Consider the following 17,756-nt stretch of genomic DNA (forward strand, 5'->3'; position numbering starts at 1 on the left):
AAGGGGACGAAATCTGAAACGGCAGACCAAACCCTTAAAGTTTGGGGCCCCCTTGAAAGGGAAGGGAAATAAAGTCTTTATAATCTTAACATCACCATGTACACAGCCTTATTTTTACAGTCTCACAGTCTCTTTTTAGCATTGTTTAAAAAGACAGTCTTGGTTTTCACAATACAAAGGCCACTTCCCGGTCTAAAAATGCTTTAGATTTCTCCCCTTTCCCCCGATCAACAAGCCATCTTTTTTCCCTCCAGATATGTAATAGGAAACAAAACCCCGCCAGTCCAATTTCCAAAGGAAAAGAGCTTTGGGGGACAAGGCCGGGTTCCCCTTGCCATTTCGGCCCAAAATTGATCCCACCGGGGCATCTTCCCGCCCCGGGGCTGTTTCCTAAATATCCTCTTACAAAGCCCACCCAACGGCTCTGTGTGTCCACTTTCCTCGGGCCCCTTTTTGCCGCTTGTCTCCCCGAAAAGGGCTGCCCCATCTACACTGATTTTCGGGGGCCCTACCTTTACCCCATTAGATTTTTTGGTCCCAGCTTGTCGATTGTAACAAGAAATTTGGGCCTGGGCGCTTGCTCACCAGGGGTTTTGGGGGGAAAAAGGAATTTTAAATTTACCCCTTTTTTCCCGGGATCAAACCTCTTTAAACGCCCCGGGCATAATCAATAAGATTTAAAATCATGACGAAAATTTATCCCCAAGAACCTTGGCCAAAAATATTCACCATAAACCTTTCCCCCACGCCCCCTTCCCAAAACCCGGAAGGGAATTTTTTGTATCAAATCTTTTAATTTGGGGCACCGAAATTTTTCCATGTTTAGTTTCCAGCCCTTTTTGCCAAAAATTTTTAGACCTCTGAAATAAGTTTTGGGGGACCATCTGTGCAACCCCTGGTACCACTTTCATTTGGGGCAAGATTTGCCCAGGGGCAAGGGGGTCGAAACAAGAAGGGTTTTTTTTCAAAAAATGCAAACACATGAGCTTAAAGGGGCTCCATGACAAGTCAGAGATGGCGTTTTTCCTAGGAGCGGAGAGAGATTTAAAAAAAACAATCAATTCCCAAAACGACAGGCCCAAAAGGGGCTTTTTAAGTCGGCCAGTAACCCGAGGCTTGTATTACGAAAGAGGAAGGAAAGGAACAAGGAAAGGGGGGAGTCATGTTTCGGGGGTTTTTGGTTTTCCAAGGGCCTTTTATTTTATTTGGGGGGATTAACCCCCCAGCTCACAAAAACATTATAAAAAGACATTATAAAAATTGTGGAATCCCAAATTTCAAATGAGTTACTTTTAAATTTTAGTGTTACACTGTTTTCCTGGATAAGGGAATAAAACCCAGTTACCCGTAATTTCCGGGTAATTACATAGCAAAAATTGTATTTTTTGAACAACCCAAAATAAGGGGGGGAAAAGTTTGGGCAAATTTTTTTAATAATAATTTTTTTCCTGAAAAAACTTTGTTTGGGTAAAAAAAGTCAAATATATGGAGAACATACCCCAGTGATATTTTTAGAAGTGAAATGAAGTTTATTGGGGGCCCGAAAGTGTGCAAAATTGTTCAAACAAAAAACAGGGGTGCATAAATTTGGGCACCACAAAAAGAAAAAGAAATCAATATTTAGGGGATCCACTTTTGCAGAAATTACAGCCTCTAAACGCTTCCTGTAGGGGTTTCCCAAAGAAAGTCTGGGGTTGTGGTTGAAGGTATTTTGGGCCATTCTCTTTTCAAAACATCTCTTGTTCATTTAGGTTTGATGGCCTTAGCATGGACAGCTTCCCCTTTTTAACCACAGATTTTCAATTTTATTCCCCCGGGGGGCTGAGAGGGTATTCCAGAACGTTGTACTTGTTCCTCTGCATGAATGCCTTAGTGGATTTTTTAGCAGTGTTTCCCGGTCTTGTTTTAAAAATCCAGCCCCGGGGGGAAACCAGCCGGGACCGATTCCTGGACATTGTCTCAGAACGTTTATACTGAGTGGAACCTTGGGAACCCCAACTTTGACAAGATTCCCAGTCCCTGCACTGGGCCCCAAAAGCCCCACAGCATGATGGAAACACCCCCCATATTTTTTCCAGGTAGGGAGGTATTTTTCTTTTGGGAAAGCTGTATTTTTTTTTTCCCCCCATGGGAAAAGCCCCTTTAATGCCCAAATAACTCAATTTTTGTTTTTATCAGTCCACAGAACCCTTTTTCCAAAATGGTTTTTTTTGTCCAAATGTGCTTTTAGATACCTCGCGCCCCTTTTTTGGCGTGGGGGGAGAAAAAAGGCCCCCCACTTCCTATAACACTTCCCCCGTGTAAAGTGCCCAATGGTTTAACAAAGTGACTCCCTCTGCTGCAAGATGATGTTGTAGGGCTTGGTGTTTGGGTTTTGGGGACTCTGACTGTTTCACCATTCATCGCCCTTTTGTCTATCCAAATCTTTTTTGGTTTTGCCACTTTGAGCCTTAACCCAACTGAGCCTTTGGCCTTCCCTTTTCAATAAGGCCCCTTTTTAAATGGGGGAAACAGAAGTTTTTAAAATTTGGGGCAGCCTTTTATCCTTCCCCAAAAACCCTGATGGTGGTAATTTTGTCTTTTAGGTCATTTGAGAGTTGTTTTGTGACCCCATGTTGCCTACTCTTTTAGAGAAAATTAAAGGAGGAGGGAAAATTTTCAATTAACCCCCAAATACTCTTTTTTCATTATAGGATTCACCTGTTTTAAAGGGGGTCATTTAGCCTTTTCCGCCAATTTTTAGTTCCAAATTTGTTCTAAAGTTTTAAAACCCTAAAAACAACGGTGTCCAAATTTATGCACCCGCCTGATTTTGTTTGGAAAAATTATTGCCCCACTTTCTGTAAATCCAATAAACTTCATTTCACTTTCTTTACTTTTTGTCCCCCATGATATTTTTAACCCGACATTTTTATCGTAAAAAACCAATTTATGTATAAAGGAAAAATAATGATATTAACAAGGTTTTTTCCCAAAATTTTCATTCCACTGTATACCGGGAAAACCCCCGGTTTTTTAAAAAATTTTTTAAAAGAAATTATTTTTTATGAATCTTTCAAGAATTTTCCACTTTTTTTGCAAGGTAAATGTGGTTCACTGACCAGGATGAACTTTATTTGGACACCCCTTTATCAAAAACCCCAAACAAAAATAAATATCCCAAAAAATAATCTTTAAAAAAGGGAAACAATAAGGGTCATAAAATTAAAAAGGGTTTTAAAGATGGTATAATAGCCGATATTTTTAAGGAAATAGGGAAGCCAAATCAATAGTGGGAAAAAAAATTTTTTGTACCAAAAACCCTATAATATCTCCCAAAATCATACAACAAGTAAGGGAAGTACTTAATTGCATTTCCAACCAACAAGTAATATGTTGCCCCCTTTCCCGGGGCCATGATAGACAAGAATTTATTAAAATGGAGATTAGATAACCCAAAAACAGCTTTCCCAATGTACTCCCAACCTTTTTTTCTACTTGTTCAGTTATGCTCCCAGTTTCAAAACCTTGTAAACAGAATCTTTTTATGCAACAATTTTAAAAATTTTTAAATTTTTGGCCAAGGGAAAATGCATGATCAAGTTCTACCATTTTTAAAAAATATTTTAAAATAAATGGGAAATCAATCAAAACAATTCATGTAAGTTTTTTTTAGCCTGAATGTATAAATAAATTTTGTGTCAAAACCGCCCAAGTTATAGGTTTATATTTAAAGGGCCCCCTAAAATTTGTTTTTCTATTAGGTTCGATGGTTTCTTTTCGATTTTTTTAAACATTTTGCATCCGCTAAATTTTTTTCACCATGGTGATATTCACAGTGCCACCTGGTAATTTTTCCAGATTTTAAGAAAAACACCACACAAGAGCAACAGTACACCGTTTATGATAGTAAAATCCGTGAGGAGCCCCGCCCGATGAAGTACAATACCCAACCTTTTGATTATACACTGGTCTGCTCCCCTGGCACTGTTTTATCTCTGTCCTTCTTGTTGTCCCTTCAGTCTGCCCGGGGTTTTTCCGGAACGTTTGGGGTTTTTTGTTATTCTTTCTTTCGGCCCCAAAAATTGCCCCCATATCTGACTATTATTCCCATTTATTTGTTTAAAAAAAACTTAAAAATCATATTTTTCAGAATTGCCTTCAAAAGTGCCAAATTTAAACCTGTCCTTCTAAAAAGGGTTTGATCATTTGTTTTATTGATTCTTTTAAAAGATGAGTTTTCTTTTTTTTATTTTACTTAATTGTACCTTTTTTGGGTTTTTTCTTTTAATGTGTCCTTGTGTCTAGAAAGTGCAATTTTAAAAAAACATATTATTCTGATTATTATAATTTTGCAGTTATCCTATTTCCTTACAAAAAATTTTGTGAAAAAACTTTTTTTTCCTTTTGTGTTGTTCTGATTCTGGTTGTGTTTCTTTCCCCCGAGTTAACTTTTCTTGTCTAAAAATACACCATATTTAAAATTTATATTCATATTCAAAACAAACTATTAGGGAAAAGCTGGAAATGCTTTTAGGCTGGGTATAAAAAAGCAAAATAATGATTTAATAATTTAAAAACACCTAAGTAAAATACATGTTAAATTTTTTATTTAGTAAAATCTTAAAATATTGCAGTTTGTTATTTTATCATTATTGATACGTATTTTTTTATTGTAACCTTTTTTTGTTTTTAATATGACAAACTTTTTTTGTTAGTAGTTAATTTTTAAAAAATATAAAAAAATAAGTACAAGATTTTTTTTCCTGTTTGTATGGTTTTTTAAACAGTCTTTTTTTTGTAATCATCTTTAAGCATGCCAAGAGCCAAAATATTTTTTAAACACGATTTTAATTTTATAGGATTTGTTTGTTTGGGTCTTTAGCCTTACCCATATAGTGGATGAAATGACTGGGTTTCCCACCTCAATATTACAACAGCCAGGTTTTCCCCTGTTGTTGAGAAATGGGCTTTTAACCCCCCGTCATTTCCCCCAAAACCCGAAACTGGATTAATAGATGGGAAATTGATGACAGTAACAAATATAATATTTAATGTAAAGTTAAGATAAAAAAAGTTTAGTATACATTTTTTTATGGTTTTTAATTCCCCTTTCAAGCCAATGGCATTATTCATAAATATACAGAAACAGAATAGATAAAAAAAATCGTGAAAAATTACGGTAGTAAAGTAAAAATAAAAAGTAGTTTTTTTAGTTAACTTTAAAAACATATGTTCATAGGGTCAATATTGTCCCTGTAGGTTTTTATTTAAATTTTATTTGCACATACTAATCAGCATGGCCCCTGTTGTTTTTTCCGGAATGCTTTGGGGCAAAACGCACATCCCCTTTTTTGAAAATACTAATAAAAAAGGGGAAGTATGAAACTATTATGTGACATATGACATACAGAAGCTCTATAATAAAGAGGGACTTAACCAAAAGGGGGGGGTTTATTCCCCCTTGTGGGTATAAAATTTTTTCTTTTCCTTCAAAAAAAGTGGGGCTTTCCAAAAAAAGAAAATAATAATATGGAAATTTAATTATTTTTAGCCAATTTTTATTTAGGGAAATTTTTGGGTTCCCCAATATTTGGAAAATTCCCAAAAAGTTTTGTCTGTAAGATAATTTGTTTTTCATTAATGGAAAATTAACTTAAATTGCATGTATCACACATGTGTCATAACGAGACACCTCCTACTACAGTCTATTCTTCTACTCTTTCCATGTATAAGCATTATGGCCAGTAGGAGGTGCCAGTCCCCACAAACAAATACCACAGAGACAGTCCTGGGTCAGTAAAGGCTTTTTATTTATACAAATAATGTACCTTTTACAGGTTTCCTTTTCCTGCTGCCCAGCACAGACTGGACATTTTTCCAGTTCTTTGTGTTGCTTATCCTCTATCCTCGAGCTCCTGACATCCCAGGCCAACTGGGCGACTCTCTTTAAAGCCTGACCCAAGAGTCCTTCGGCGGCTTAATATATTGACCCGGGACTTACATCTGGATAAGAGACAGAACCACAGTCCGTCTGTCTGCTCAATGTTCGCCATCTCCACCTGGTGACCCCAAAAACCAGACATAGCCACACCATAGTATGGGATGATGCTTTGCCCATAGCAGGCAGTCACCCATTTCCTTGTCCTTCCATGCCCATCAAGTGTGCCCATCAAGTGTGTCCTTCCATGGCTGCTGGGGGGCCAGCCCTGGTGTAGCTGCAACTAGGTTATCTTCCATAATCACGCCCTGCCGTGAGGAAGTATCACAGCTCATTTACTGACCTCCCTTTTATCAACAGGAGCAGGGTCCATCCTGGCTGGGATACAGATACTTCCCTCACAGCATCTATACTGCATTCAGACTTTTAATTAATTTTTTTTTTTGTAAACAAAGACAACTAAATTAGAAAAGCTTAAAACATCAAAAGAGAAGGAAGCCCTCTACCCACTCATCACTGCCCCATCTCCTCACAAAATATTAAATACTAGCAAAATACCAAGGCTCAGAGCGAGAAGTAGTGTGTTAAAGAAGTAATGAAAAAGAAAAGGAAACATTTTGAAAATAACGTAACATGACATGATTGTCAATGTAATTTTTGTCACTGTTGTGAGTGATGAGTGTTGCTGTCATATATATATATATATATATATATATATATATATATATATATATACACACACACACACATATACATATATACTCAGCAAAAAAAAGAAACGCCCTCTGACTTTCAACTGTTTTTACTTTCAGTAAACTTAATGTGTAAATATTTGTATGAACACAAAAAGAGTCAACACAATAAGACATAAACTAAAAAATGTTTCACAATGTGTCCCTGAATGAAGGGAGGCTCAAAATCAAAAGTACCAGTCAGTATCTGGTGGTGGCCACCAGCTGCTTTGAAGTACTGCAGTGCATCTCCTCCTCATGGACTGGACCAGATTTGCTCAGTTCTTGCTGTGAGATGCTACCCCACTCTTCCATCAAGGCACCTGTAAGTTCCTGGACATTTCTGGGGAATGGCCTAGCCCTCACTGCGATCCAACAGGTCCCAGACGTGCTCAATGGGATTGAGATCCGGGCTCTTCCACTGTGAAGATGATCAGCTGTCCTTCCTGTCTCCCCTGTAGCTGTCTTAGGTGTCTCACGAGTGCGGACATGGCACTTATTGCCCAGCCTCATCAGCAGTCCTCATGCCTCCCTGCAGCATGCCTAATGCACGTTCACGCAGATGAGCGGGACCCTGGGCATCTTTCTTTGGGTGTTTTTCACAGTCGGTAGACAAGTCTCTTTAGTGCCCCTGCGCTTTAGAACTGTGACCTTAAATGCCTATTTTCTGTAAGCTGTTAAAGTCTTAACGACCATTCCACAGGTGCATGTTAATTAATTGATTATGGTTAATTGAACATGCGAAAAACATGGATACATATATAAACATACATCCACATATATATATACATATATATACATATCTACATATACAACACATACATATACATACATACACACATACATACACACACAAATACAAATATATACAAATACATACATATCTACATATACACACACACATACATATATATATATATATATACATATACATACACACACTCTTTAAAGTGCGAAATAAACTAAATGGCCAAATTGGTGCCCTAAGTAAAATTTACTTTGTGCCCCTCCCCAAATATTACGAAGTAAAAAATAAAATAATAAAAAACACCTACTTAATGACACCATATGGTCTATTAATCAATAATCATAATTGCCTCTTATGTTTTAATATAATGCATTTTAAGTAATTTTGTTTATTTAGATTTGCTTGTATTCATATTAAGAAAGATGCATTAGTATTGAAATTATTACGAAATTAAAACACATTATTAATGCTGACAGAATAAAATAAAGTTTCACAGGATTATGAATGTACCTGAAAGTGATGCACAGGCTTCATCTTGGGCTTTTTTTTTTTCTTTCGTTTCTCAGCGCCGGACTGTTGATGTCTCTTTTCAGGACCAGGCATATTGTTCAATTATTATAATTTTTGGCCAAATAGGCAGCCGTAACAGAGGTGAGGGTGCGCCTTGCCATCACGTGGTAAGCTTAGCCTACTCATGCTCACCGTAAAATGCAATATATACATTTATATTTTTGTTTATTTGTATATGTATATTATTAATATTAATTTATTATTATAATATATAAAAATGATTTTTGAGCAGCTGGGATGGTGCCCCCTGGGAGTTAGAAGGCTCACAGACTGCGTGCTCTGGGTATAGGGAGTGGCGTACTGCGAGCAACTGTTGCTGGGGTGCCAGAATCCATCAAGGAAGAAAATGAAAACATTATTTGTACAAAATCTTAATTTATTTATCCATTCCTAAATAATTAAATGGGCAGGCTATTTCATATCAGTGCAATACGCTGTTTGTTAAAACGATGACTCCCTCTTCACGCAAGTCTGCGAGGATATTATGAACTATGGTATCTGTTCAAGTTCTATTTAAATTTTAAATAGAAGGAATTTTATTTAGTCAGAAATATCTTTTGGTAGGAATGAAAGTTAAATGTAGGCATCATTGCATAAATTTTTCTTCGCCATACAAATGTAAACAGTAAATTTACATTCCAATCCAAAGATCTTTGTGTCCACTAAATAGAACTTGAAAAGAAATATTTTTTGAATGTGATTGCACAATTCAGATCGAAGTTGACGAACACACGGCATCGAGCCCGCATGCTATTGTGGTTTGTCTGCGCGTCTCAATAAGTCACCCTCGCGCTCTACTTTTTACCGCTCATCTAATGAATACACCTGAGTATAGCTTTACCAAAACAATCATTGATGGCGAATAAAGTATTCATTATTCATAAAGCTTCAATTGGTGATCTGTCTTTCTGCTAACCGTGATATTTTTCATACGCCTCAAACCAAGGAGATGCGAGGGTAAAATAAATCGGGAAGCACGCAGTATACTCAGTGCACCCCCTCTCGATAATCGAACCTCAGATGTTGGCGCTGGTTGTTTCTTACTGCATCAGTAAATGGCTCTGCCTTTCTCTTTATCTGAGACGCGACACACTGCATGCAACGTTTTTTTACACTGTCTTCCTTTAGCGTGACATTGACTTTTTTCCACCCACGGCTGTATTTAATGTTAGCTAAGACCCGGCACTTAAAAGTTTCTCTCGCAGTTTGGCTGAGTTTGTGCCAAACACCACCCTGACCATCTCATCTTCCTCTGCATAAGCACAGTCTTCAATATTTAGCAGCAGTGTTTCTATTGATTTCCACTGACGGACGGCCTATATATGGAGGCATTTGAAATTGCGATGGAGGCGAATCTCGCCTCCACGGCCATCGAGCAGAAGTCTATTATAGTATATGGACGAAAAATAGGTTCCAGTTATGACCATTACACGTAGAATTTTAAAATGAAACCTGCCCAACTTTTGTAAGTAAGCTGTAAGGAATGAGCCTGCCAAATTTCAGCCTTCTACCTACACGGGAAGTTGGAAGAATTAGTGATGAGTCAGTGAGTGAGTGGGTGAGTGAGTGAGTGAGTCAGTGAGGGCTTTGCCTTTTATTAGTATAGATTGAAAATGCTTCCCTATGAAGGCATAGGGACTACAATGTCAAATTAGTTTAAAATTGTCCAGGAATGACCTATCCTAATTCCTCTGAAAAACAATAACTTTAATAGCAATAAAGTAAATTTATGAATATTTTCTTTTAATGTTCATAACTGTCAAATGTTACACTATATATATGCCTGTGAAATGTAGGGACTAGGCATAGGTATTCTGTGTTTAAGGCTTTGTGTTACAACTGAATGTTGCTATGTTTATATTTGAAACAGTAACATTTATGGGGTCAGCTCCAAAACGTCAGACAGCTTATCCTTCAGGTCTTGATTTCCCAACTCTGAATCTGGTACAGTCTTTTAATTAAGACCTTCTGGAATCTGGTACCCAGGCACAGACATTTTCATTACATGGTATCTTTCATCAGGGTAGGTATGTAGAGTGAGGCAATGAGGCAATTGTCTCACATGATACTTTGGTAAAGGTATCTTTAAAGGTATATTCATGTCTTTTTTTAACATTTGTAAGAATGACACTGTATAGCACCTGACCCAACAGAGATTGGACACAGGAGGCACGTATAAAACAAACTTTATTTTTCTTCAGCTGGGGGCATGTCTTCCCCATATTCCCACCAGCCACAACACACTCCTCAAGCACAAATAAACAAATTGCAAATGTCCAAGAATAAAAGCTGTATATGTGCATTTTGAAGCCACATGTCAGTAAAAGGCATTGATGTACATTTTCTTGATTTTTACATATTGCCACATCTCAGCTTACGCTAGTAATCCTGGAGCAAAACTAGAGAAAAGTTGCAATGTTAAAATGATCTGAAAAATCCAGTCTTCTGTTTGACTCTATATATTGCTGCTGCCTACTGAGGCTACATTCAGATAGCATTTAGATGTCTTCATTCCATTTTCTGTTGGCTCAAGTACAGTATTTTTCTTTGTTCAAATTAATTTTGCAAGTTTTTCAAATCTGATATAACTGTGTACTGATGTGTATCCTGAATCTGCAGAATTAATAAGAAAATGAATTAATCAAACAGAGTGACCTAATAACAAGAATACCAACTTCATACTGACTTCTAATAGTTTACACTGCAGGATGTCTTTGAAGTGTTATGCTACCAATGGTAGTGCTTACAGATGCTTCCAGTGGAATCATCATCTATATATGGCTATAAGACCCTGTCACCTCTATCTATATACATTTGATGTGACACCTTGCACAAACAAAGCAATTGAGCTGTATTGACAGGCTTTTTTTGCATGTCATATTTTTCTTAAACAATCAAAGCTATGACACAGGAGTGAAAAAATGTTATCTTTGAGGGACAGTAAAAGCAAAGATCATTAGGACAGGACTTTTTTAAACGACAAGGCTACTAAGTAGCATACAGTGAATGTGACAGAACAAGTACTATTTTACTATCTAGTTCCATTTAATTTAGCCATTTAGATCATGTTTAGGCCCTTGAACAAACAGACTAGCCTAATATAAGCTAAAATTATGTTATGATTAGCCTTACATTTACCCATGATTCTTGATTACCAGACTGATTGGTAATGTGCAATGCCACCATCCATCTTTGACTTTTAATGCAATTTTAACATAAGTCCAATTGAGAGATGCTCATTCATTGGATTGAATCAGCCTTTAGCAATGCATTCAGACTCCATACAGGTAGTTGTAGTTCTGTTGCCATGTTGATTGTTTGATATTTCTTTTACAACATCTTTTTCAACCCTACCCTCAGTGTTTATGATGGGTCATTGCTCATGAATGTGTCAGGTTATATAGTCAGAAGATTTGATTGAAAGAAGAAAAGTGGGAATGTTTTGTGTGCAGAAACGGACATTGAAAGAAGATAAGGCAAGAGATTTGGTAGGAGGCTTTAAGTTATTGTAAAGGGGAGCAAATGAGCAAGGGACAAATGGTGTAGCTATAGTGATATCCAAAGAACTAAAATTAGTCTTGTCAGTGTGAATAGGAGTAATAGGGTGATGAGTGTCAAGCTGGACTTATTGAGATTGTAATTAACATCATTTGTGCATATACTCCAAGTGGGATGTGAAGAAGAAGAGAAGGATGTTTTCTGTGCACAAATGCATGAAGAACATAGAGCGGTACAAACTTGAGAAACGGTGATTGTTGGTGGTGATCTAAATGGGCAAGTGGGACAGAGTAGAGAGATGATATAGAGGGTAAATGGAGGTTGAGGAATAGAGGAGAGAAATGAGGAAGCATAGAGAATAGTAGATTTTGCCATTTCATCTAAATTTTTAATAGTTAACATATTGTTTTAAAAAGAATGTAAATCGGCTTATGGCTTACAGTAGTGGAGCAAGGGAAAGCCAAATTGACTTTCTAATGTGTAGAAGATCTCATTTAAAAGAGATAAAGAATTGTAAGGTCATAAATGGAGAAAGTGTGAAAGTGCAGCATAAAGTGGTGGTGATGGACGGGAGATCAGAGAAACCAGCACCAAAGATAAAGTTGTGGAAATTAAAAGAGGAAGGACTAAAGAACAATTTTAGTGAGAAACTTTTAAATGGTTTGCAGTCATTTGAGAGTGTGGAGGAAAGGTGGGTGAAGAGCAAGTGAAGAGGTTTGGGTAGGATGACAGGAAGGAGCCCACCTGGAGACAAAGATACATGGTGATGGAACACAGGGGTGCAAGATATGATAAAAGCTAAGAAGGAGACAAAGAAGACATGGTACTAATCAGAGAGGGAGGAAAATAGAGTAATGTATAGACAGACAAACAGTGAGGCAAAGAGGGAAGTGGTAAGAGCCAAGGCCACAGGCTTTGGAGGAGGTGTAAGAAAATTTGGAGACAAAGGAGGGGGAGAGAGAATGAGTTTTAGAATAGTGAAGGCTAAGAACCAGGCTGGAAAGATTTTTAGAGAGAGCAGATGAAAGATGAGCAAGGTGGTCATCAGTGAACATGATAGGATAATTAATAGATGGAAGAGGTATTTTGAAAAGTTATTGAATGATGAAAATCCAAAGGTAGTATTTGAGGATGGAGTCCCAAAAGAAGGGCTAGTACCAAGAATAAGGAGGATGGAAGTAAAGGGGCACTAAAAAGAATGAAAAATGGAAATGCAACAGGACCAAATGAAATACCTGCAAAAATGTGGAAGAGTTTAGTAGAAGAGTAAGTAGATGTGTTGTGGGATCAAATGCAGAAGATCTCTGATCAGGAAAGAATAGCAGAGGAGTGGAGGAACAGTGTTATTGTACTCATTTATAAGGAGAAAAATGATATTCAGGATTATGGAAACTATAGAGGGTTAATGCTGATGTCACACAAAAATGAAAATGTGGGAAAGGGTTACAGATAGAAGGTTTAGGAAAGCAAGCATCATAGGGGAGGAGCAGCTTGGTGTTATGCACAGAATATGAGCAACAGATGCAGCCTTAGCATTGAGATATTTCATAAAGAAGCATAGTGAAAAAGAGAGAGGACTACAATATGGTATTTATTGAGTTGTAGAAGGCTTGTGACAAAGTGCTACATCAAGAGGTCTGGCGGTGCATGATAGAGAAAAGTACAGTAGTACCAGAGAAGTATGTGAGGATTGTCCAAGGATATAATAATAATAACACTTCATTTTATTTATACAGTGCCTTTCCCATGCTCAAGGCACTTACAGAATATAAGAAAGAACGGCAGGGTATACAGTATATAGCATTGTACAAACCAGATAAATAAATAAAGAAGATTACGACAGTGAATTCAGAGAAAAAAAAGCCTAACAGAAAACATAATTGATGGTCTAGCACACACACATACAGGTAACATGAACATCTTGACAGAGAGGTAAACTGAGAGAAGGGTAATAAAGTCAAGTAGAGCTAAAAGCCTTCCTGAACAGATGAGTTTTGAGTTGTTTTTAAAAGAATTCATGGAGTTAGCTGATCTAATTCATTTTGGTAGGTCATTCCAGAGTCTGGGTGCTATACAGCTGAAGGCCCTGTCACCCATGGAGTATACAGTATATTATTGTAGGACAACAAGATTGCCAGAATCAGAGGACCTTAGTGGGCGGGCAGTCACATAGTGATGGAGAAGGTCACTGATGTACTTTTGTATGCAAGGTTATTTAAGGCTTTGTAGGTTAATGTAGGATTTTATATGCGATTCTGTAAGACACAGGGAGCCAGTGAAGATGGAGCAGGATGGGTGTGATGTGCTCGTTGCTGCTGGTTCCAGTAAGAACTCTTGCAGCTGAGTTTTGAATATGCTGGAGCTGTGATATAAGATTAGAAGGGCACCTACCAGTAGGAATTACAATAATCGATTCGGGATGTGATAAAAGCATGGACAAGTTTCTCAGCATTAGAGAAGGAGAGGAAGGAGTGAACACGGATATGTTACGGAGGTTAAAGTAAGAAAGTTTCTTAATGTGATTTATGTGTGCTTAAATAAGAGAGGGAGTAATAAAAAATGACACCAAGATTCTTTACAGTAGAGGCAGGTCTAATGAGATCACTGCCAAGATGGACTGGGAAAGAGCTCATTTTATTAAGTTGCATTTTAGTCCCAATTTGCAGGAGTTCAGTTTCGTTAATTAAATTTTAAAGAGTTCTGCTTCATCCAGGTTTTAATTTCACTAAGGCAGGTTGTGAGCTAAGAAAGCTCTGATGAAGTTTCACTTTTAACATTGAAGTAGAGTTGAGTATCATCTGCACAAAAATGATAACCCAGTCCAAAGCTATGAATAATATGGCCAAGGGGAAGCATGTAAATACAGAAGAGAAGAGGGCTGAGGACAGAGCCCTGAGGAACTCCTTGTGTGACTGGCGCTGAGTTGAATATGCTGTTGCCAAGACTAACAAACTCTTGCCTATCAGTCAGATAAGACTTGAATGACTGGAGGGCAGTGCCAGAGATACCCAGCATGTTCTCCATGCTGGACAGTAGAATGTCATGTCTGACAGTGTCAAATGCTGCACTGAGGTCTAATAGAATTACTATGCTGGTTTGTCCAGAGTCTGCTGCCATAAGCAAATCATTGGTTACCCGTAGCAGAGCAGTTTCACAGCTGTGCTACCCTAAACCAGACAGAAAGGGTTCCATCAAGTTATTAGAGGCTAAGTAATTGGTGAGTTGGGAAGCTACAACACGCTCAAGAACTTTTGACAGGAAAGGTAAGTGGGAAATAGACCAGAAATTGTTAAGAGTGTCAGCATCAACACCCGACTTTTTAACACTGGGGTTACAAAAGCAATTTTAAAAGTGAGCGGTACAAACCCATTGTCGAGGGATTTGTTTATTATTGTTGTAACAGTCGGCATTATGGCATGAAGGCAGGATTTAAGTAGTGTGCTGGGGATGGGGTCCAGTACACAAGTAGTCGGCCTCATTTTACAAAGCAAGTTATTAACAAACACAGATGTGACTATTGAGAATTTAGATAAGGAGCTGGATGGAGTTGAAAACAGGCAAAGATATAAACAGATGATGTATTTATGTTAGTTAGAATTAGAATTAGAATTAGAACAATCGAGACGAGAACAGGCCATTCAGCCCAACAAAGCTCGCCAGTCCTATCCACTTGCTTCCTCCAAGAAAACATCAAGTCGAGTTTTGAAAGTCCCTAACGTCTTACTGTCTACCACACTACTTGGTAACTTATTCCAAGTGTCTATCGTTCTTTGTGTAAAGAAAAACTTCCTAATGTTTGTGCGAAATTTACCCTTAACAAGTTTCCAACTGTGTCCCCGTGTTCTTGATGAGCTCATTTTAAAATACAAGTCTCGATCCACTGTACTAATTCCTTCATAATTTTAAACACTTCAATCATGTCACCTCTTAATCTTCTTTTGCTTAAACTGTAAAGGCTCAGCTCTTTTAATCTTTCCTCATAATTCAACCCCTGTAGACCTGGAATCAGCCTAGTCGCTCTTCTCTGGACCTTTTCTAGTGCTGCTATGTCCTTTTGTAGCCTGGAGACCAAAACTGCACACAGTACTCAAGATGAGGCCTCACCAGTGCATTATAAAGGTTGAGCATAACCTCCTTGGACTTGTACTCCACAGATCGTGCTATATAACCTAACATTCTGTTAGCCTTCTTAATGGCTTCTGAACACTGTTTGGAAGTTGATAGCTTGAACCCACAAAGACTCCTAAATCCTTCTCATAAGGTGTACTCTCGATTTTTTGACCGCCCATTGTGTATTCAAACCTAATATTTTTACTTCCTATGTGTAATACTTTACATTTACTGACATTAAATTTCATCTGCCACAAATCTGCCCAAGCCTGTATGCTATCCAAGTCCTTCTGTAATGATATAACGGATTCCAAATTATCTGCTAATCCACCTATCTTGGTATCATCTGCAAACTTAACCAGCTTGTTACTTATATTCCTATCTAAATCATTTATATATATTAAAATAGCAGCGCCCTAGCACTGACCCCTGTGGAACACCACTCTTAACATCGCCAGTTCTGATGAGGTTCCTCGCACCATCACCCTCTGCTTCCTGTGTCTGAGCCAATTCTGCACCCATCTAAAAACATCACCCTGAATTCCCACTTCTTTTAACTTGATGCCCAACCTCTCATGTGGCACCTTATCAAATGCTTTCTGAAAGTCCAGATAAATAATATCATAAGCTCCACTTTGATCGTATCCTTTTGTTGCCTCCTCATAGAATTCCAACATGTTAGTAAAACACGACCTCCCCTTCTGAACCCATGCTGACTGTTCAGAATAACTCCTGTCCTTGTCATGTGTTGCTCAATCTTATCCTTAATAATTCCTTCCATTAATTTTCCTGTGATGCTTGTTAAGCTTACTGGCCTATAGTTGCTTGGATCTGCCCTGTCACCCTTTTTATATAATGGGATGATATTTGCCATTTTCCAGTCCTTTGGAATCTCTCCAGTGCACAGTGACTTCCTAAAAATATGTGTCAAGGGTTTATATATGTACTCACTAGCCTCCTTAAGAACACGAGGATAAATATTATCTGGGCCTGGTGATTTGTTTGATTTCATCTTATTTAATCTGAGCAGCACTTCTCCCTCTACAATTTCCAAATCCCTCAGTACCTCCTTAGTAGTTGTGTTTACCTCTGGCAGGTTATCCACTTGCTCACTTGTAAACACCTCAGAAAAATGTAAGTTTAGGGCATCTGCTATTTCATTGTCTGTATCTTTTAATTCCCTTTACTATTCCTGATGAACTTGACCTCCTCCTTAACTGTTCTTTTACTACTAAAATACTGAAAGAATCTCTTGGGGTCTTTTCGCCTTATCTGCTATATTCCTCTCCAACTGTCTTTTAGCCCTCTGATATCCTTCTTAATGGTTGCCCTCATTTCTCATACGCACGGTTCTCTTTGCAGTCATTAGTCTTATATGCCTTATACAGCAGTTTTTCCTTTGCAACTTCTTTTTAAATCTTTATTAATCCATCGTGGAGATTTTTTAGTTTCCTATTACTTCCAAATTTAGGTATGTATCTGTCCTGCATTACATGTAAAACATTTTAAACCTGTTCCACTGCTCCTCGACTGTCTCCACATTTAAAAGCTTATCCCAGTCTATCCTACATCTGCTCAAAATTAGCCCTACTAAAGTTCAACTTAACAATTTTAGTCTTTGCATCTGTACTCTTACAAAATACTGAGAATTGTATTACATTATGGTCACTTGACCCTAGTGGTTCAATCACCTCTACACCCTCAATTCTATCCTGATTATTACAGAATACTAAATCCAGATAGGCTTCACCCCTTGTTGGTGCTTTAACATGCTGTGTTAAAAACAGTCGCGATTACTTCTAAAAACTCCTGCTCTTGTGCTCCTCCATCTGTAAGGTTATCCCAGTTAATATTTGGATAATTAAAGTCCCCCATGACTATAATATCCCCCTGTAAACTTGCCTTTTGATATTACTAAAAGATGTGTGTTGAAATTACTGTCTGAATTGGGTGGTCTATAACACACTCCTAAAATGAGACCTTTTCCCTAATATTTTCCAGGCGAAGCCACATGTCCTCACTAAGATGGGGCTCATCATCCAACTGAAGATGACTTACATTTAATTCCTGTTTGGCATAAACAGCAACCCCACCTCCTTTTCTGTTCTGTCTATCCTTCCTAAAAATGTGTATCCCTCTATGTTACACTCATCCCCATCTTTGTTATTTAGCCAGGTTT

At 37.8% G+C, this 17,756-nt stretch overlaps 1 protein-coding gene across 1 annotated transcript in view; it reads left to right on the forward strand.

Moving 5' to 3' along the window:
• Positions 1–17,756, forward strand: part of LOC120524431 (glutamate receptor ionotropic, kainate 1-like) — a 491,483-nt gene that overhangs the window by 178,066 nt on the left and 295,661 nt on the right. The window contains 1 exon segment of the mRNA XM_039746284.1: positions 4,842–5,014. Within this exon segment, the coding sequence (XP_039602218.1) occupies positions 4,842–5,014 (173 nt within the window).

Source organism: Polypterus senegalus, chromosome 2, assembly GCF_016835505.1.
Source record: "Polypterus senegalus isolate Bchr_013 chromosome 2, ASM1683550v1, whole genome shotgun sequence".
Lineage (NCBI taxonomy): Eukaryota > Metazoa > Chordata > Cladistia > Polypteriformes > Polypteridae > Polypterus > Polypterus senegalus.